Here is a 21,286-nt window from a genome sequence, read left to right as displayed (position 1 = left end):
CAACAGCGTTTCGCTCGGTGACTCGTTGGATAGTAACGACGTCGCCTGGCTTAAATCGCGGCGGCTAGTTCCACCGCAGTGCTCTGAGGCATTCTTCATACTGGTAGTTCCGTTCACCACCTATCTGCTCGGTGTCTTCGTCGTTGTAACGCAGGATGCGGACAAATAGTTCGACAGCCATCTTGTGGTCGTCGCCGCCCGCAAAACATTCGAATCTTTCGGTTTGCAAATTGTGGTACGACGAATCAAGCGACTCTAAAGCACATGCGACCTTCACAGGGGAATTTCACAGCCACACAATAGTGATGCAAAAGGAAATGTCATGCATCATTAACGGTGAAACCTGTATCACACAGTCCTCTTCAATCGCGATCGGGCCCGATCCGCATCAAGACGATCGCGAAACTGTGCCCAACAAAAATACATACTACAAATTTTTAAACAAAGACTACGCTGTAAGATGGAAATACCACTAAATTTACTCATATTTCGCAAATCTTCATTTGTAAACACGTACGACACAACGAATTTCTCAGAGTTGCAAGCATTCGGCAGAGCAATTGTTGGCTCGTAATGAGCCATAACAAACCAAATACTCTTTCCCGATAAAAGGAGTCGGGATAATTTTTACAGCAGGTTAGACAATTTTGATAAATGCGGGAGACCCACCAGCGGTGCATGGTGTGCTGGTGGGCCTGGTTTGGATCTGGATCGTTGAACCACGTAGCAGCGATCAAGAAACTCGATCCGGATCGGGTCCGATGGTGATCAAGGGTGACCGTGTGACACCGGTATAAAACGACGCCTGCATATGCGGTCGCGTCAACTCACAGCCTGTGCCCGAGCCGCTACTTGTTTCCATTGCCGCGTATCTACACTCTAAAAACAGCTGCACCTTTTAGGGTGTATATTTGTCCCACAACGATAATCGTCATCTGTCTTGCCCGCGCTTCCTTTCTTTAACGCTGCGAGCCCGGTACTTCCCAGTCACGAACGGCACGCGCGTTATCAGTGTGACGCAGCATTCTCGACAGGAAAGTAGCGAGCGCCGAGTTTTCAAGAAAGGAAACTCAAGCTAGGCAGATGACGATTACTGTTGTGGGACAAATATACACCCCAAAGGGTGCAACCGTTCAGGAGTGTAGCTGCCGCTGCGGAATTCCTTGCAACTGCTGGAGCCTGGGCCTCGAGGGGCCGGAGCAACGTTCCCGATGCGGCAACGCCGACTCGTATCGAGCCATGTCGAGGACCTGTTGAAGGAAAGCTTCTCGTGCGTCATACCGGGCCGCTATATTGTAGCGATGCTTTATGCCTTACTCCATGCTATTCTTATCATCCACCACCCACGGCCGCCCGATCCAGTTGATAATGTGGGCAGACCGTCACTCTGACCACTGGCCAAGCGCGGAAAGTCTGAAAAAGAATAGAATCGGAAAAGGCATCGCTACAAAATACCCGCCCTGCTCCTCTGTCTCCGACTTAGAACAAAGAAATCATCAAGCTGAGCAGTGCATATATGCGGAAGCCGTTGATGCCTGTTGCTCCGCAAAGTGCAGTCAGAGACGGAGCTCACTTCCTCAGATTGGCCAACGTAATACGAGAGGAGTGGCTCGGTTCGATTGCGCATGGCGCGTGCGTTAAAGGGCCGGTGATTTCCTGCTCCTCAGACGCCATTACACTGCACCCGGTGCGCGAACGGGTTCAAATTTTTTACGTAAGCAGGCAGCTCTGAATCAATCGCAACGCCAAAATGTACCCGACTTTGTTGTTATCCGCTATAACCGCCGTGCCGTTATCTTGTCTGCTGTGCTCTCGGCACGTCGAGATCTCGCGGGAGAGCTTCTGGTCACGCAGGCTTCAGCGGGCGAAGCGCGGAAATGGTGCGTGCGCATCGCTCGCGTGTGCCGCCACCCGCATCGCTCTAAGCGCAGCTACATGCAAGGGTGGCGCGTACACTACAGCTGTTTTGTTCGAGTGGTGAGAAAGGTGGTGGATATACCGGATCGCAGGGAATCCTAGCGTTTGAGTGGCGCCGGGCGAACAAGGGAGATGTTTCTCGCATTGAGTTCTCAAATGGCCTTTTTATGCGCCGGCTAGGACGCGGCCGCAGTAAGCGACGTCCGCACTGCGGGAGATGTGAATAGGACTTCTGCTGAGCAATTCTAAAACCCTATTTTACTATGGTTGTTTTTAGGACATGGTTTTGATCTAGTCTGTAATTCTTCCTATACATCGTTGGTAATTGGGCGCTCACCCTGTCACATTCGTTGTCCTTGTCTTCGGTGCGCGCTGCCCCTCCGTTATCTTTTTCAAGTTTAGCTGGATGGAAAGGAATGAAAGGCTTACAATTGCGTTCCCCCGTGACTCGAACATCTAGAGGCCCATTTGAAGATGCAGCCAGTAAACGATTTCAGACGTTCCATAATTTTTAGACATGAAATTCCGATTGAAATTTCTTTTTGATGTAGAAATATTAGCTATTAGCGCCGCCCCTGTTGCAGTTGCGGTTATCGCGTCATTTCTGCTTAAGCTACACTCATTGTTTTGAATAACACAATTCGTAGGCAATCTCAGCTCACAGCTGCTCTTGCACAACTGCGTTTGATGCAATTGTGGTAGAAGTTCTGTCACATTTACTAGCTTTGGGTTTTCCCGCTTCATGCTTGATCTATGCATTGCATATACATTTATTTCAGGAAACTGAAACTTCAAATGTCTAATATTTGCGCTCCCTATACATTAGTGTTTTTAGACCTTTTTGCAATGAAAGTGCGACCGGTCGTGAATCTCACGATTTTATTGTTAGCAGCAGAACATTGTAGCCACTAAAACACCGTCGCGTAGCGAAGAAAGAACGTAGGTACAGGCACAGAAAATTATACGAGTACGCCTCACTTTCGTTCATGCGGCTCCATCACGCTCTTTAGTGATAAACTAAGTGCAAATGAAGCCGCAGCGGACGAAGTCCGCCGCGTGAAAGATGCCGTGCTTCATATGGTTATGTATAACCAAGCGAACTTTCACAACATCATAAGAGCTTAGCTCCTTCTGGGCTTAGCGGTTATGATGCTGTTTTCCTCTTCGTATCCGTGTGATGTGTGACTTAGTGATTGCACGAACTGTTGTTTGGACTAAGAAATCGGGGTAGTAAATGAAAAACATTTTATGTAGTCCGTTTTATATCTGACGCCTTTGCGAACAGCCAAAAGCGCAAATCTGCAATCCGTGAGTACAACCGACCAACTGATATGAACAAAAATCTTCATATTGTGATTCAAATGATTGTGGGCACAACTCAACCAGCCTCAATCCAATTCGAAGTTCTTGCGCCACCTTCCTCAAGTGACCACTACGACTTGCTCTTTACGATGCCCGAATTAGAGGCTGCTCTTGCGTCGTGTCGGCATTCATGTGCTCCTGGCCTTGACGGGATCTCGTACTCGTCTCCCTCTGACCTTGGCAGCGCTGGTCGCACTGCGCTGCTCAATTATTACAACGACACACGGCTCTCCGGTATTGTTCCGCAGCAGTGGAAGATCAGCCGCCTGGTCGCTCTCTTGAAGCCCGGAAAGGCTCCTTATGAGCTTACCTCATATCGGCCAGCTGCATTAGCCAGCTGTGTTGGAAAAGTTATGGAACGAATGGTCCTGGCGAAGCTCGAAGGGTTTCTCGAGAGAAATGATCTTTATACGAACATGATGACCTGTTTTCGGCGGGGTCGTTCTTCAATTGACAGCGTCATTGACCTCGTTACGACAGCGGAACATGAAAAACGTCAACGCCGACTCGTCGCCGCTGTTTTCTTAGATATCAAAGAGGTCTACGACAACATCCCTAATGAAGCTATTCTCGATGCCCTAGATGACTTGGGTATTGGCGGCCGGCTCTACCTGTGGATTGTGAGCTACTTCAGCGGCCGTTTCGTTTGCATGTCCACGCCTAACGGAGAGACTAACCGTCATCATGTATGCCATGGAGTTCTTCAGGGAGGAGTTATCAGCCCAACATTACTTAATGTGGCACTGATTGGTCTGGTGAGCGAACTTCCAAATCGCATCCACATCAGTGCATATGCAGATAACATCTGAATCTGGGCTTCTGGTACAACACGCCCACAACTACGTGCGAAATTACAGCGGACTGTGTCATCTACTTCACGATACATACGGCGTCAGGGTTTGCTCTTAGCTGCCGAAAAATGTACTGTGGTTGCATTCACGCGCAAATCCGTCTGCCGCTACCCGATCTCCATTAACGGTGTGATAATACCTGATGTCTCCCACCACAGATTCTTGGGCATTACCATCGACCCCGGTTTGTCATGGTCGAGGCATGTTAATATGTTGAAGCAAAAACTTAATCTGTTTTGCCATGTTTTTCTCTTCGCAGCAGGCATGAAATGGGGCCCCACGGAAGGCTCATTACTAAGACTTTATCAGTCTATTTTCGTAGGCTACATTCGATACAGCCTTCCGATACGCTCAAACTTGAGCATTTCCTGCTTACGGACATTAGAGAGCGTTCAAGCGCAGGCACTCAAAATATGCCTCGGGTTGCCACGGCGTGCCTCCAACAAAGGCACAATTGAGGAAGCCCGCGCATGCCCATTATTGATATACCTGTCCCACGAACGACTACGTGCGTATTTACGCTTACTGACACGACACCATTGCCATCCATTGACGTCAGTTCTACATGAGTGGCCGGACAGCAGTTTCGCAAGTGCACTCCCCTGCCACCTATCCCACATAACATCAGGCTATGCCCTTCCATATCACCCCGCCAAACCAGCGTGGGTGATGGTTCAACCTTCCGTATGCGTACATGGCCCCGGCATACTAAAAAAATCATTGGTTCCCGTCAGTGGACTACAACAACTTGCTCTCGCATATATGTTCATGTTTACACATACGGCTCCGCGTCTCCAAAGGCTTCAACAGCAGCTGTGGTGATACCAGCCCAACAGATGACTCGAGGTTTCATACTAGACCATAATTCTACATCAACCGCTGCAGAGCTCGTGGCTATTCGGGAAGCGATTCGCCACATCTGCGGGGAAAGACCTCAAGAGTGGTGCATTTTCACGGACTCAAAACCCGCGAATTTTGGGATGCTTCCTGCGCCACACCACATATCAGGTTCTGGCGCTGCAGATCACCGAGCTACTTTCATGCGCTCAAGAAAAACACCACCGCATAGTGTTCCAATGGATCCCGGGACACTGTGGGCTCAACGGTAATGAGATGGCCGATGCTGCACCAAGGCGCGCCCTCAGCAATGGCCTGCGAGCTGTAGTGCCATTCTTCAGACCGGACATCACATGCCTCCTGTCGGAATTAATGAGGAGTGCGACGAGAAGATACTGGGCCCAGCCAGACGCTCGTCACGTCCGCCTTAAAAGGCTGGATCCCGATATGAAATTTCCTATTCTGCGTGGAATTCCACGCCCTCATACATGCCTGATACACACACTGCGATTAGGCGTCGCCTTCACGCGCAAATATTTGCACATTATTGGACGGACAGACTCCCCGGATTGTGCAGTGTGTGGTGCTGTAGAGACTATAACATGTGCTCGTGGTGTGCCCTGAGTATGCGCGCGAACGACTGACTACATCAGATATCTTGAGGCATTTACACAATGGACCACTGTCGGAGGACCTCTTGCTAGGCGCATGGCCACACAGTTGGCAGACGACAGAGACAATGCGTGCTCTTTCACGTTTCCTAGGTGACACGGGCCTGGACTCACGGCTGTGATACCAGTTGTGTAATGTGTCCTTCACCTCGTCCCTCCCGTTATCATTACCCCATTGTGACCCTTTTTCTTCACCTCTTCCTCTCCCCTTACGTCGAGTAGCAGGCCAGATGCTCCATTATCCGGCCGACCTCTCTACAATTTCCAGTCTTTAAAAACTTCTTCTTCATATAACACAAAAACATGAAAGTTGCGCGTGCCAGCATAGCACTTCACGATGAATATATTGGTGTCTCGAGATGAAACAAAGCTGCTGCTGGTCTTGTCTTCAAAAGAGATGTACGCAGCACCAAGTTGTTCGCTTAAGCCACAGTGCTTTGTCAAATACGGTAGCCAAATTTTGCTGCACAGTGTTTCTCTAGTGTTTCATCGTTCACACTGCTACAAATTAGAACATAAGCATCAGTACTCTTGCAAGCGCCAACCAACATCTCGAAGCTACTCTGAGTAGAAGCCTCTGTAAAGTCGTCGGTGAACGGAGCCCTTCACGCCGTTTGATGGTTTTGTACGACAGTACGAAAGCGAGGTTAATTAATGCCCGCCGCCATGGTAAATCTATTTGTGCCAATTGTGATCCGCTTCGATTTTCGGAACATTTCATGCATCGCAAACTTCATCGTAGACGACGGAAGCTGCTCTGCCAGGTACTGTATCATGTCATTACTTTATTGCCTTTAAGAGACACTAAATAAAATTACTAAGTCGAGCTATATTAATAGGAAAACTCGGGCTAGTAGATGTAAGTTCACGCTTTACGTTACTTATTAGAGCTACCATATGTCAAACCGAGCTAAGCTAAACGATTAGGTTTCTGGAATAATGAATTAATCATTCGTAGCGAGAGCAGAATTACTGTAAGCGAGAAAACAACCAGAATAGAAAATCAGAATGACGCCATCTATTTTGGACTATATTTGGTACCTTTCACCTGACGTCAGTACTAGATCATTTGATTGTTGAAGCACCGCCACAAGATACAGTTGAAAAGTGACGTGCACAAGCTATAACAGCAAGAAACATATGCAGTAAGGCACAGTTATCGCTTAATGTTACGGGCCGTTGTTCATTGCGCAGTATCAACAAATTCTGGTTTCGATCATCGGGTCTCGGACAATAATTTGGCGAATAGCTAAGTTTCGCTTTAGCGGGGTGCTGTACTGCGTCACGAAAGCTGTAGTCGCCAGTCAGCAGTGGCCGTTTCATCGCGATGCCACGTAGTACCTATCGAATCGAGCGAATCGCGTGCATTTGGCAAAGGTTAATAACGGAGCACATAGGAAGTCGGCCAAATGCTTGTTCAGTTGCCTTTTGTTTCTATTATGTCCGAGCTGTGTGTCAATGACGAACTTAAAATTTCTGCCCTTCTGTCTTGCCGTTTTTCTTCCCATCACACAAGGAGAGCAGATATCAGCGCTGTGCGTAGATTCCAGCAGTCTTCCGTGGCACCTGGTGCACACTTCTGTGTTCAACGAACGTTATTCCAATTGCAACTCTTTCGTACACTCCTTGTATGGTCACTCGTATTGTAGATGTCCTAGAATAGAAGAAAGAAAAACAACAAAAGCAAGTATCACGATGGAAGAGCTCGCAGGGGAGAAATACGCGAGAACGGTGTGTGCAATAAGTGGAGCGTAGCGCTGTGCATTGGCGCGTGCACACCGGTGCAATAACACACCGTGCTGGCAGGGCCCGCACACGCACGCAGCCGAAGCTAGCCATGCCGATCCAATGCAGGCCAGGTGTTCGGACGAGCCGGAGAGAGGGTGAGAGATCGCGTGCGTTGGGGAGAGCACCACGCAGCAATGCAGGCGCCCGCTGTGCCGGCGTCATCCCGACAGCATTGAAAAAAGGCCGGCGGGGAAAAGAAGGCGGTTGTTTCATTGTTGGCAGCCCTGCGGCCATTCCCGCCGACGGCGACGCGGCAGTCGTTCATAATCCCATAACGGAGTTGAGGGCGTCGCTGCGACAGCGCGCCAGGCTGGGCTTGCCATTTATGCTTACTGCATTGTTCTGCTTTCTTGTTTTCTTTTTCACTGCCGCGTGCACAGCCTGAAAAACCGTGCAGCGCTGTGGAAGCTCCAGCTAGTTCCAACCGGTTTTGCGCCACGACAGCTTTCAGACCGTTTTAGATTGCCCTGTAGGCGCATCTTGTGTGGAGCCCGTGTAACAAACCATCAGGAGAAGTGCCCTGATGTCATAAGTGCCGATCTTTAATTATTCCACAGTCGCGATACCCAATCACGCAGAGTCCAATGCATCCACCGAGGATAACAAACATGCGTGAGCGAGCGAGATCAATAAGGAGATACGAGGAACTGGACTTCTTTTTCTTAGTCACATTAGGGTAGTATAGAAATAATAGCTAAAATTACGTGATTATGCTTCTCACATAGTATAGCTTAACGAGCAGTCCCTAAGGTACCTTCATTCGCAACAACTTCGTCGCCAGGGCATCGTGGTGGTTTTCCACGCACTTGCCTACGATATCGCTGCACCTTTCTACCACCGACAAAATACAACGGGTGCAGATCGTGCAGGAGGAGAGGCAAGGGCGATGGTGCGAAAGGGGGTGCATTGACATGCACGCGCCACGGTCGCGTGCGCTACGGGATTACGCGAGCGGCGCTGTATGGGCCTGCCGAAGATTCGGCGCGCTGTGCTGCGATTTTGCAGAAGCGTACGCGCGCACCAGGTGGTCGTCGGATCGGCGGGAGGGCTGAGAGCGCAGCAGGGGAAGGGCCTCGATTCTGCGGCGCTCGTGGAGAGTTCGGTGATAACGAGGGCACGAATATTGTGACGTGGTAGTGACGGTAAAGAAAGCAGCAATACGGTGGAAAACAAACTAGCTTTTATTGGGTGAACCTGTGCCCACAAAAACAGGCTAGACTTATAGTACAACGATAGTGGCGAACACGGTCAGTGACCGTCGGAAATCTGATCAGCGGGTCAAGCGCGTCGGCTTTTATAGAGCAGTCGTCGAACGTTCCAGGCCAATCGTTCGGGCCCGCGTGCCTTCCACAAAGTTCTACACCATTAGCGTCAGGTGATGAAATCATATAACATAGTGTTCGGCGACAACAGACAGCGGATAGAAGAGTCGATATCTTTCCAGAAACTTCTTTTACATGCAAGCGCGTTCTGCGCAGCGCCATAACATTTGTTAGGCGGCCAAACGTGTTTGCCCGATAAAGATAAGTACACGTGTAAATATCACATTTTCCCATGACGTAAAAGGCTGGTGACCTTATTCGTTGTGGTTTGAAGTCGTTCAGTGTCTTGCTGTTTATGCAAAATTTGTAAAATTTATTTCGCTTGCGTCGTTCTGTCAGACATTTCTTCGTTATCCATGGTTTCTTGCCCTCACGTGAACGTGAACGTGAACGCTTCAAAGTCCTGAGTGGGAAGCATTCATCCTAAACACCACCAAATATCTCTAAAAAACAGTCGTAGGCAAGTTCAGGTTCATTGATACGATAAATGTTTCACCAGTGAGCCATTGATAGCTGATTGTTAAAAGAATGCACACTTAATATCTCTTACTTTACTGTAACTTCAAGTGACGTGCCTGGTTTACGTTGTTGAGCTTAGTTAGTAAAAATACAGGAAGGTGGTCACTGATCTCGGCGCTTACTATCCCTGGCAGGAGGCATGAATCGTCAATGTTACTCATAAACAGGTCTATTAGTGTTGAAGAGTCATTCGAAATGCACGTGGATGTTTTTACTAGGTTTAAAAAACCGCTCACTTCTTGTGTTCTGTTGATTCTTTCTGATTTGTAGAACATTTCAGAAGGTCGATATTCAGGTCTCCTGTCAGAAACAACCTATATCCATTATCATCGGACCAGCTCAGGTAGTTGTACAAGAAGGAAAAAAAAAATGTGGGACACTTCCTGCTGAAGGCCGATACAATGCGCAAGACGCAGCATCATTGCACTGCTTAGTTAATGCCTCATAATTATTTGCGATACATATATATGATTCAACTAACAAATAGGTTATTCCATGCTTAGCCAACGGCATCACGCCACCTCCAAACCGGGAAGGGAAACAGTGGCTTCCAGGACATTGTAACATCAGCGGGAATGACCACGCCGACGAAGCCGCCCGATCTGCACATGAAAGTGGTCAACGAGTCTTCATTCCGCTTTCGCGAACAGACGCTGCGGCTGAGCTGCGATTGATGTCCCATGAGTGTACTTTGCCCCTGTGGGACTGAAATGTTTTCACCATGTGTCGGTTGCGTTCCTTGTCTCCGGACATACGGATGCACCTCCCACCTGGATTACCACTACGTGAACAAACCATGCTCTACCGTCTGTGGCTAGGCGTTGCCTTTACAAACTAATATGCTTTCCTCATAGGAATGGCCAACAGCCCCACGTGCGACACATATAACATCGACGAGACGCTCGCACACATTATCTGTGTCTGCCTGCGATACAGTGCTGAGACAAGTGATGTGCAGAGTACTGGACCAGTTGGACAATCGCCCACTTTCCGAACTAAAAGCTTTAGGCCAATGCTCCCAAAGAACACCCGCGTTGAAGGCCTTACTCGCGCTATTAAGGTTCTTGCGGTCTACGGGGCTTCACGACAGACTCTAAGAATGCCGCCCCCTACCGTTATGTAGTGTACGCGCTTTGTTCGTGCTTGTCTCCCTTTCTTTCTATCTCCCCCTTCCACTCTGTTTCTCTTTTTATCCCCCTTAACCCTTCCCCCTGCGCAGGGTAGCCAACCGGAACTACCTCTGGTTAACCTCCCTTCCTTTGTCTGCATTATTTTCTCTCTCTCTCTCTACAAAGTAGGACTTTCACCCTGGCAACCGAAGAACATCGCAGTTATCTTGATACCATGTTTCAGTGATCATGACAATGTTCGGCTCAAAGCCAAGAGCAGCCTTAAAAGCAAGAATTTGGCCCCATTTGATTGACGCCAGGTGGCGCCGAGGAGTGCAGACGTGTTCACATCGGCTCTGTCAATAATCTTGCCTAGTAGCGGTCAAAATCATGTGACCACCACGGAATTCGCAGGATTTGTGTAGGAAGACACCAGGAACGCGCTGACACCCCCCTTTTTTGACAAGTGGACCCGGTTTCTTCCAAGAAGATAAGACCACCACCCGAGCATGCCGGCCCGCCACGCTAAGCCTAACGGCGTAGCGGAGCGCGGACCCCCGGCAGTCAGCTCCCGGCCCAAGCGCAGCGCCGCCACGGCCCAACTTCCAACGGACAACGACCCGGAAATAGCCCAGGACACCATGGACACGGATGACCAAGCCATCGAAACCGCGGGATCTGCGGCCGACGCTGAAGAGGACTTCCTCTCGCCTGACGAGGTGACACAGGGGGAATCAGCCAGCGACGCCGACGACAACGAGGAGAAAGACACAGCAAGGGAAGACGACGAAGCCAAGAACGGTCAGTGGCAACTTGCACTATCTTTGCGAGAACGAAAAGGTTTAAGAAAACAATTGCGAGCAGCCACTGATGACAGCGGAGCTCGAGGCGACGCTGAGGGCAACAGCAGCTGCATTGCCAGGGCGCCTGCAGGAGAGCGATCTAAACGCGGCGTAGCGTATATAAGAGCCCGACGGCGAACGCGCGCGGCGCCGCTGCCCAGAAATGACATGAAAATTATCATGCGTCCCAAGCCAGGGCTAGTTGTAAAAGAACTTAAAATCTACGAAGTTGCGCGAGCGATAGAGCGTGCAAGCGGCGACCCGGAGACCTGCAGGAGCGATGAATTTTTGCTTCGCCTCCGCAACGGGTCAAACATAATCATTGTAAGTACCCCATACGAACAAGTGGCGGAGAAGATCGTGAAGATCAAAACGCTGGAGCTCAATGGCACTAAACATCCGATGAACACCTAAATAACCGCCCCTGAAGGGTACCTTAAAGGAGTGGTACACGGACTGGAACGCGAAACCCATAGAAGAGGAACTTTTAAGTCATCTCCGAGTGCGCACTCAAGGAGTGACAATCGTCCAAGCCCGGATGCTCGGCAAGTCTGCAACCGCAGTGATAACGTTCGATGGACCGATAGTGCCACGCTTCGTCTACTATTACGGTGGCGAAATGCCATGTGTGCCTTATCAGCCCACAAGACAATACTGCAAACTGTGTAAAAGCAAGGGACATAGAACGGACGTTTGTCCAACGCCCACGACAAAGGCGTGCAGCAATTGTTGGCTAAGGGACCCTCCTGAGGACCACACCTGTGATCCAGAGTGTGCCCTGTGCGGGGGGCTCATCCCACGGCGGCATCGTAGTGCACCAAGAAACTCAAACGGGTCCCCCAAAGGGGCAGGCCACCACTGTCGCAACGTCTACGCCGACCACAGGCCAACGGAATCCTCAAGAGACGCTGGTTCAGCACGGACCGTGAGGACTCTGCATCACCAGATGGGGCCCGTTCCAGGTCCCGATCCAGTTCCCGATCCAGGTCCAGCTCCCGAGACCGCTCCAACTCCAGGGAGAGTGGCCAAGAGAGGGGCCAAACAACAAAACAACAGCAGAAGAGCAAGAAGACTGTGAACAAAGAAGGCAAAAACAAGGTGAGCTGGGCAGCAATCGCCTCCCAACCCCCACACCAAACAACACAACTCACACGCCTAGAACGCGAACTAGAGCTAATGCGAGTGCGAATAAGAGACCTAGAAAGAGAAAATAGGCAATTGAAAAAGCAACAAATGCAGCAACCACAACGAGAACCTAAACCAGTTCAGACAGGACAGAAAGGACAAAAACTACCGAATTTAGAAGGCGACACCGTAATTACCTTGTCGATGTTGAAAGAAACCATAAAAGAAGTTATACCCACAATCGTTGAGCAGGTGATGATTCAGGTAGATCGAAAACTAGAAGCTCTGGACAAGAAAATCCAGGCACAACAAATAGAATTTACGAAAGCACTGAGAAAACATGCCACAGGCAGCAGCATAAGAGAAAAGGCAGAGAAAGTATACAACAGGCCAGGCTTGTCGGCCATGACCCAGGCGACACACAATGCCTAAACATCAAAAGCACGCTTCCGAAGAGTGCGAAATATGGCAGTGGAACTGCCGCGGGTTCCGGCGTAAAATGGGACAACTGTCGCAGCTGGTGATGACACAAAACAGATCACCAGCTATCATTGCATTGCAAGAAGCCGGAACAAACCCAAAATTACAGGGATACGAAACCTTCAATACCGAAGGTGAAAACTGGAAGGTCGCAACATTGGTGGACAAGAAAGTAATGGCAATATGTCACAAATCCATAGAAGGAACGGACATTCCGCATATAATAGCAGAAATCACATATAAAGGCACCAGAGGAAAGAGTGCCTTCATAATTAATGTTTACAGCCCGCCGAGTCAGAAAAGAGCAAGGTTCGACAAACTATTTCAAGAGGCCGCAAAAATTGCGAAGGGGAGACCTCTAGTGATAGTTGGGGATTTTAATGCCAGGCACTCAAGCTGGGGGTATCCAACCCAGAACAATAAAGGCAAAAATATCATGGGACAAATAGAAGCGCTCGGCATGACACTTCTAACAGACCCTGCAATGCCAACAAGAAGAGGGAATAGCATCTCCGCAGACACAAGTCCGGACTTAACAATAACCAAAAATTGTCGAAATGCGGAGTGGTGCAACATCCTCGAAAATCTAGGCAGTGACCATTGCATTATAAGCACCACAATCCGCACCGCTCAAATCCGCAAACAAATAGGTACAGCTAAAATAACAGACTGGCGGGCGTACAGAGAATCACTTAATAAACATACCACGGACATAAATGATGTAGATAATTGGTGCGAATGCATACGAAATATAAAACAGAAACATACCAAAACCATCACCAGGACAGACAAAACACCTGAAGTGGACCCTCACCTATTGCATCTGTGGGATGCAAGACGAAGCCTGACCAAAAGATGGAAGCGACAGAAATGCAACCGCAAACTAAAAATGAAAATCAAAGAAATAACCCAGAAGGCCGAGGAATATGCTAATCAACTTACAACAGCCAACTGGGAAAGCCTCTGCGGATCACTTAATGGAACCCTAGGGACGGCAAAAACGTGGAACATCCTCAGAGGAATGATCGACCCGCTCAAAACCAGACGCGAAGGACAAAAGAACTTGGAGAGATTGCTACACTCGTACCCAGGCACAAAAGAAGAACTCCTACAGGCAGTCCATAGAAAATGCTTCGGTAACAAAGCCCCGATACCCCCATACCAAGCTGATTACATCGGACACCCAAACCCAGAAATGGATGAACTCTTCACGGTAGCAGAAGTTAAAGCAGCAATCGCCAGTACAAAACGGAACACAGCGGCAGGGGCAGACCAAATATCAAATGCCATGATCAGAAACATGAATGATGAAGCCATAACAGCCCTTACGAACTTTATAAATGATCATTGGGTCAAAGGAACGATACCACAGCAATGGAAACACGCTGTGATAATCATGATTCCAAAACCAGGGAAGAAATTTACTTTAGACAACCTTAGGCCCATCTCTCTTACATCATGTCTAGGAAAGGTGTCCGAAAGATTAGTAACCACTAGACTCGAACGTCACCTTGAAGAAAACAACTTAATGCCTGATACCATGTTTGGCTTCAGACCACATCTGTCAACACAGGACATACTCCTGCTTTTAAAGGAGGAAGTCTTAACGAACGTCCCCAAGGCCGGAGAACACATTGTCATGGCTGTCGACATAAAAGGGGCCTTCGACAACGTAAGTCACAAAGGGATACTGGATGGACTTGCAGAGACCAGCTGCGGTCAAAGGACGTACCAGTACATCCGAAGCTTCCCCAACCAGAGAACAGCAGTTATAAAAGTAGGAAACGATGAATCTGAAGTCATCCATCCTCCCAACAAAGGAACGCCACAGGGTGCGGTGATTTCGCCTACACTCTTCAACATAGCCATGATTGGACTAGCTAAAAAACTCCAAGAAATCCCCGACGTCCACCATTTCCTATACGCGGATGATATAACGATATGGATAACCAAGGGCAACTTGGGAGAGAAGGAGGAAAAGCTCCAATGGGCAGCCAATATAATAGAAAACTATACGCAACAAAGAGGACTCCAGTGCTCTGCGGAGAAGTCGGAACTCATTCGCCTCACAAAAACAAAAAAACAAAGAACTGACCCGAGACTCAAACTCGAGATCAGGCTGGATGGGAAAATTATTCCTGAGAGGTCAATGGTAAGAGTGTTGGGGATGTGGCTGCAATCTAATGCCAGATGTTTACACACTTTAAACACGATCAGAAAAACAACGCAACAAATTAACCGGATGATAGCCCGTGTGGCTCATAATCGGACAGGAATGGGGGAACAAGACACCCTCAGACTGGTGAAAAGCCTGGCCATCAGCAGAATAATGTACTCCCTTCCTTACCATACCATGAACAGAGAGGAAGAAGAAAAGGCTGATACAATAATACGGATGGCATATAAGACAGCCCTGAGGTTGCCACGCAACACTTCAAATGAGAAGCTTCTAGCCCTCGGCCTCCACAATACATTTCATGAGCTGGCTGAGGCCCAACTCATAGCGCAGAGGAGTCGATTGGCGCAAACGACAGTCGGCAGAGCTCTTCTTCTAAGAGTCGGCCTTGGAGGATGCATACAAATACACCAAAACGCCAAAGGTCTACCCTGCCAGATTAGAGATTTGTATGGGGTATCACCAATACCACAAAACATGGATCCGACATTACACGCAGGAAGGAGAAAAGCTCGAGCAGAATACATAGACAAAACAACAAAATACTTGGACACTGCACGATTCACGGATGCTTCACCATATCGGGCCAACGCAAAGAACATGGTGGCAGTTGTCGTAAACCGTAAAGGGAAAATCACGGCCTGTGCTTCGGTTTCCCGAGCAACCATTTTAGAAGCCGAAGAGATAGCCATCGCCTTAGCTATACGAGAAGGCATAGAGCGCAATGCTCCACTAACAATAGTCACAGATTCTCAGGCCACATGTAGAAACTATCAGAGGGGACAGATCAGCGCGAGGGCACGCCGGATACTTACCGAAATCAACAGAGACCTTGACGTCATGTATACCGAAACGATAACATGGGCCCCGGGACACGAGGGTGTTACTGGGAACCTCCATGCAGATGAGGTGGCTCGAAGTTTTACTAATTGCCGAGCTGCCCATGGCAACATGGTGGAGGACCCGACACCCATCGATCCAAGTTCTAAAGCGATCTTGCAACACTACAGGGAAATCAGAAGGCTCTACCCAGCCCCGCATAGGAACCTTTCAGCCATGGACTCAGCGACGTTACGCAGGCTCCAAACAGACACATACATAAACCTTCATACACTGCATATATACTACCCAACAGCATACAAGGACATATGCCCGTGGTGTGGGAGCACACCAACGCTCTACCACATCACATGGGAGTGCACAGCTCACACAGAAGAACAAGAAGATAATAACACGAGAGCGAGGTGGGAGGCATTGCTATCCAGCTCCGCCCTTGGTGATCAGCTCAGGCTCGTCCGCAGGGCAGAAAGGATGGCTAGGGCCAGCGGTGCCTTGGAATAGGGGCCCGACCACACGGCGTTACCCCGTTTTAGGGGCAACGAAATTCTTTCAACGAATAAAGTTTTGTTCTTCTTCTTCTTCTTCGCCCCATTTATTTCGTGCTGACTGAGCGGGAAATGGCAGCTTCACTCTGTGTGAAATAAGCTGTATCCATTGTGCGTACGAAACTATGGTAACATAATACACCTGATATGCTCAGTCCATTTTGTCCACATCGCTGACAAGGACAACGTGCAGCGTGTGGAAGGACTTAGTGCTTTTGCTAAAATATTTCTTTTTTTGGTCCAGACTAAAAGCCATTTATTTTCTTTCTTCAGAGCAGCAGTCATTCCTAGCAGTATTGTTCAGTTCTGGGCACAAGCGCTTGTTTACGAAAACGGATGGCACTTGTGTAAGACCAATGCCAGCGATAGAAAGGCGCACTTGCCTTGCTTTTGCGAGGACTTCATCATGTTTAGCACGGCTGAAGAACTGGACAACAATGTTAGACTCATTTGCCTTTCCTGTCGGCTCCCTGTGACATACTTCCATATTATTTTTAGCGATTGGTTCATTTATAGCTATTCCAATCTTTTCTGGGATTTCAGCAACATTTCCGGAATCAGGTGCCGGAATGCCTTTAATTTCAAGACTCTTGTTTCCCGAGTATTGCTCCAGCTGGAAATGCTTATGCTCACTTGCTACACTCGTTTCTTGAGCGTATCTCATTCAGATGTGAGAGAGGCATTTTCGGACCGAATATCATTATTTTCGTTGCTTGTGGCCTTTAGCTCAATTGTCATTCCATGAAATTTTCACTAAAAAATTCTAAGCTCTTCTTTATGTCTTTGTGTTGCGTTCTAAACTCTTTCTCTAGAGAAGATCGCATTTTTTTAGGTCCTGCCGTAAGTCTTTGAGGGCTTTAGCCAGCTCAGAATTAATATCGAACAATGCAAGGAAAGGAAACACACCTCGCAAGCTGCAGTGGCAGCAACAGTTAGTGCAGTAATGAAGGTAAAATATTCCAAATTCTTTCCAACTTGTAAGACGATGAAATGCCAAGCCTTGAGTGCAAGCTACAGTTGCCACAGCTGCTGCCCAAGTGAAGATGCACGGTCCAAGCTTGTTCTTTTAAACCATGTTGCTCCTGGCGGTAGAAAATGGGCAAGGATGCAGACCGTGGCATCAGGAACGCGAAAACCGGAAGATAGTGGCAATTCAGGAAACGTTCAGCGATGGAAGGTGGCTCGCGGGTAATCTGCAAGAAGATGAAATGGAAAGGCTTGAGCGTAAGTTACGGTTGCCGCAGCTGCTGCCGAAGTGAAGATGCCCGGTCCAAGCTTGCTCTTCTAAAACACGTTGCTCCTGATGGTAGGCAATGGGTAAGCGATGGAGACCGTGACATCAGGAAAGCGACGATCAGTTGTATACCGGAAGATAGTGGCAATCGAATTGGATTGGATTGCATAGGAGCCAACTTTATTTGTGCCTCCAGTTGGGCGCTCGCGCGCCCCGACGAGGGCCTACGTCATCTACGAGGTCGCCCTTACTCGGCGCGGGTCTCCGCTCGCCGTTGCCGTCTCGCTGGGTCCCTGCGTTTCAAGCGCCCCGAGGACCTTCTAGACGGCCGAGAGCTGTTCGTTTCGGTCGTAGCTCTACGCGGCTGCCTCGAGCCGCAGTGGGATCGTTCTTGATTTTGCTTCTTCTGGACATTTAACGCAGTCCCACAAGATGTGCGTGTTCTGCCGTCTCCCTCCGGCAGACTCTGCACTTATCGGTCGGATATGTCTCAGGGTACATGCGATGCATCAGTCCCGGGCTCGGTAGCGATCCGTTCTGTAGCTGTCCCAGTAGTACCGGCTCCTCTCGACTCAGCCTCGGGTGCGGGGGCGGGAGAGTCCTGTGAGCCAGGCGGTAGGCATTCGTGATTTCATTACAATCCGTCATGCGGTCCTTGGTTCCGAATCACGTCGGATGGTCTGTCGCCGGGGCGTGGTTTGTTAGGGCTCGCACCGCTGCGTGTGCCATCTCATTGTGGTTCTCATCGCGTTCCGACGCGTCACCCGAGTGCGGCGGGAACCACTTGAGTCTTCCTTTTCTGTCTTGTAGTTTTACCGCTCGCAGTACGCGATCGGCCTCCCTGCAGATTTGGCCTTTGGCGAAGTTTCGCACCGCCTGTCTCGAGTCATTCAGTACCGTGTGGCAGACTGCGTCGGCGATGGCCAGGGCGATGGCTACTTCCTCCGCTTGTTCCACTCCGGCGCTTCTCACGCTCGCTGCCGTCCTCGTAGCGCCGGTTGACGCCTCTATGACTACCGCTGCGCAGGCGTTCCGTTGGTATTCGGCCGCATCCACGTACTGCGTGTGTTCGTCGTTGGCATGCTGGTCGATTAGAGCCTTGGCCCTCGCCGCTCTGCTTCCCTTGTTGAACTCGGGATTCATGTTCTTCGGTATGGAGTCGATTCTGGTCTGGCGTCGGGCCTCTTCGGGAACGGGAAGCTTCATCTCCACCTCGATCGAGCGTCCTATCCCCAGGTCGTCCGGTACCTTCCTCCCGGCTTTGGTCACGGACAGCAGCTCCAGTTGAGAGGTCCATTGCGCTTCGGCTATTTCTTCAAGCACATTGTGTATGCCGCGTTGTAACAAGTGGGTCGTGCTCGTGTAATCGAACAGGCCCAGCGACGTCTTGTACGCTCTTCTGATGATCACGTTTATTTCGTTACGTTCGTGTTGCAGCCATCTGTAGTAGGCTGCAACGTAGGCGACGTGGCTGGTGACGAAGGATTGGACGAGCCTAATTAGTCTCTCCTCTTTCATGCCAGCCGTCCGGGAAGTGACTTGTCTGAGTCGAATCGCATTGGCTGTTTTTGCCGTGAGCTGCGTGATGGTTTCATCGTTTCTTCCGTGCTTTTCGATGAACATGCCTAGGATCCTAATTTTGCCGACCTGGAGGATCCCGTTGCCTGATTTGGTTACGATTCTAATTTTTTCGTTTTCGCATTGTCTGGTCTTGCCTCTGCTGTTTTTGTTAGGTGGGAGTATGAGAAGCTCCGATTTGCTCGGCGAACACCTCAGTCCGGTGCCTTCTAGCTGGTCTTGTATTGCGTCGACGGCGGCTTGCAGCGTGCCCTCGATGTGTGCGTCGCTGCCTCTGGTCACCCACAGCGTGATATTGTCCGCATAGATGGTGTTCCTGACGTCTTCGATGTCCGCGAGCTTTACAGCCACTCCAATTATTACCAGGTTGAACAGCATCGGCGAAATGACCGATCCGTGTGGTGTGCCGGTGCTTCCGAGCTTCTTCTCTGGCGTCTGTAGGTCGCCTGCTCGTAGCTCGGTGGTCCGGTTCGTGAGGAAGTCCTTGATGCAGTTGTAGGATCTTTCGCCCATGTTGAGCTTGGAGACGGGACAGAATCGCTGAGTGTTTCACCTTATCGTAGGCGCTCTGCAGGTTGAGCCCTAGGATTGCTTTGTTGTCGCGGGTGCTGCCGCCATCGTCGATAATTTGGTATTTGAGCTGCAGAATCGCGTACAGCGTGCTTAGGTGCTGTCTGAAGCAGATCACCATGGCCGGGTACAGCCCTTCGCGTTCCAGGTAGTCTTGCCACCTGTGCAGCAGCAAGTGCTCCAGCACCTTGCCCACGCAGGACGTGAGCGAGATGGGCTGGAGGTTATCCGTGTCCGGCGGCTTCCCAGGCTTGGGGATCAGGATGGTCTTGGCTGTCTTCCACAGCTTTGGCAGCGCGCAGCCATGGGTGGTGGCTGGCGGTTAATCTGCAAAACGATGAAATGCCAAGGCTTGAGTGTAAGCTACAAGTGCAGCAGATGCTGGCGAAGTATGCACCAAAATTGTTGTTGAAAATTGATGCTTTCTGCAAAAACTTTAATATAATTAACTGGTTGAAATCTTATCTTCAATCTCGAGAACAAAACGTCCAAATAGGTGGCTGTAGGTCAAGTCTCGTACCAGTACTGTCATAAGTACTTCCGGTCTGTGTACTAGCCCCTCCCCCCCCCCCCAATTCCTTATATTTAGTACTGATCTTGCAAACGGTAAAACTGTTTCACAAAGGTTATTTGCGAACGATTGTGTGTTGTACAATGAGATAACATACCTAGACGATCAACTGGGATAACAGGCTACTTTACAAAAAAAAAAACACGGAATGATGTGACCAATGGCAAATGATGCGAATCCACATAAATGTGTGTTTATGTCCATAAAGAGAGAAAAGTTATTCATGCTAACAGCTACAAAATTCGCAACACTGAACTGAAAAAGGTATCTCAACATAAATACTTAGGCGTACTGTTTACCGAATACCTCAGGTGGAACGCACACATAGACATGGTATGCAATGAAGCCAGCACAGTGCTATGTAGCGTCAGACGCAACTCACACCGTGGTACACCTGAAAAAAAAAAACTGGGCGTATAAGGCTTGAATAAACCCCATGGCAATAAATTGTCCCAAATTAGATCGAGCCCAGCGTTTAGCTGCTAGATTCATATTTAACAACTATTGCGGTTGTCCCCCCTTAGCGAATTGGGCCGGAGCGCAAATGTTCCTGGTTTAGAAGTTAGGACAGCTGTGAACAGAATTAAATTTCTCTTCCTCATTATTCATAATAAATTTAAAATGAACTGGTACGACTTCTTCAAGTTATCGCTCACCGCACGCTTTTGACATGGACATAGCCTGTATATCGAGCCACCAATAACACGAAATCATAATACAGTGAAAGCTCGTTAATTCGAACTTCAATAATTCGAATTTATGGATAATTCGAACTGTACGATTTGGTCCGGCCAAGCTCCACAGAAGTCTATGTATAAAAAAGTCCGTTAATTCGAAAGCGAGAAGGTTCCCTCACGGATAATTCGAACTGCGCTCGCCTGGCACATAGCCAGAGAAACGCGCCTACTGCCTACACACAAGGCTGTATTGCCTCCGAAACGGAGAGAAC

The 21,286-nt window shown here is 49.2% G+C and overlaps 1 protein-coding gene across 1 annotated transcript; it reads left to right on the top strand.

The window, feature by feature from the left end:
* Positions 1 to 10,885: 10,885 nt before the first annotated feature.
* Positions 10,886 to 18,225, top strand: LOC139051946 (uncharacterized). The gene is made up of 3 exons (XM_070528995.1): positions 10,886 to 11,177; positions 12,165 to 12,316; positions 18,082 to 18,225. The coding sequence occupies exons 1-3, from the start codon at positions 10,886 to 10,888 to the stop codon at positions 18,223 to 18,225; spliced, it is 588 nt and encodes a 195-aa protein (XP_070385096.1).
* The last annotated feature ends 3,061 nt before the right edge of the window (positions 18,226 to 21,286 follow it).

Source organism: Dermacentor albipictus, unplaced genomic scaffold, assembly GCF_038994185.2.
Source record: "Dermacentor albipictus isolate Rhodes 1998 colony unplaced genomic scaffold, USDA_Dalb.pri_finalv2 scaffold_16, whole genome shotgun sequence".
Classification (NCBI taxonomy): domain Eukaryota; kingdom Metazoa; phylum Arthropoda; class Arachnida; order Ixodida; family Ixodidae; genus Dermacentor; species Dermacentor albipictus.
The sequence above is the reverse complement of the archived record's forward strand: the minus strand, read 5'-3'. Positions and strand labels throughout refer to the sequence as shown.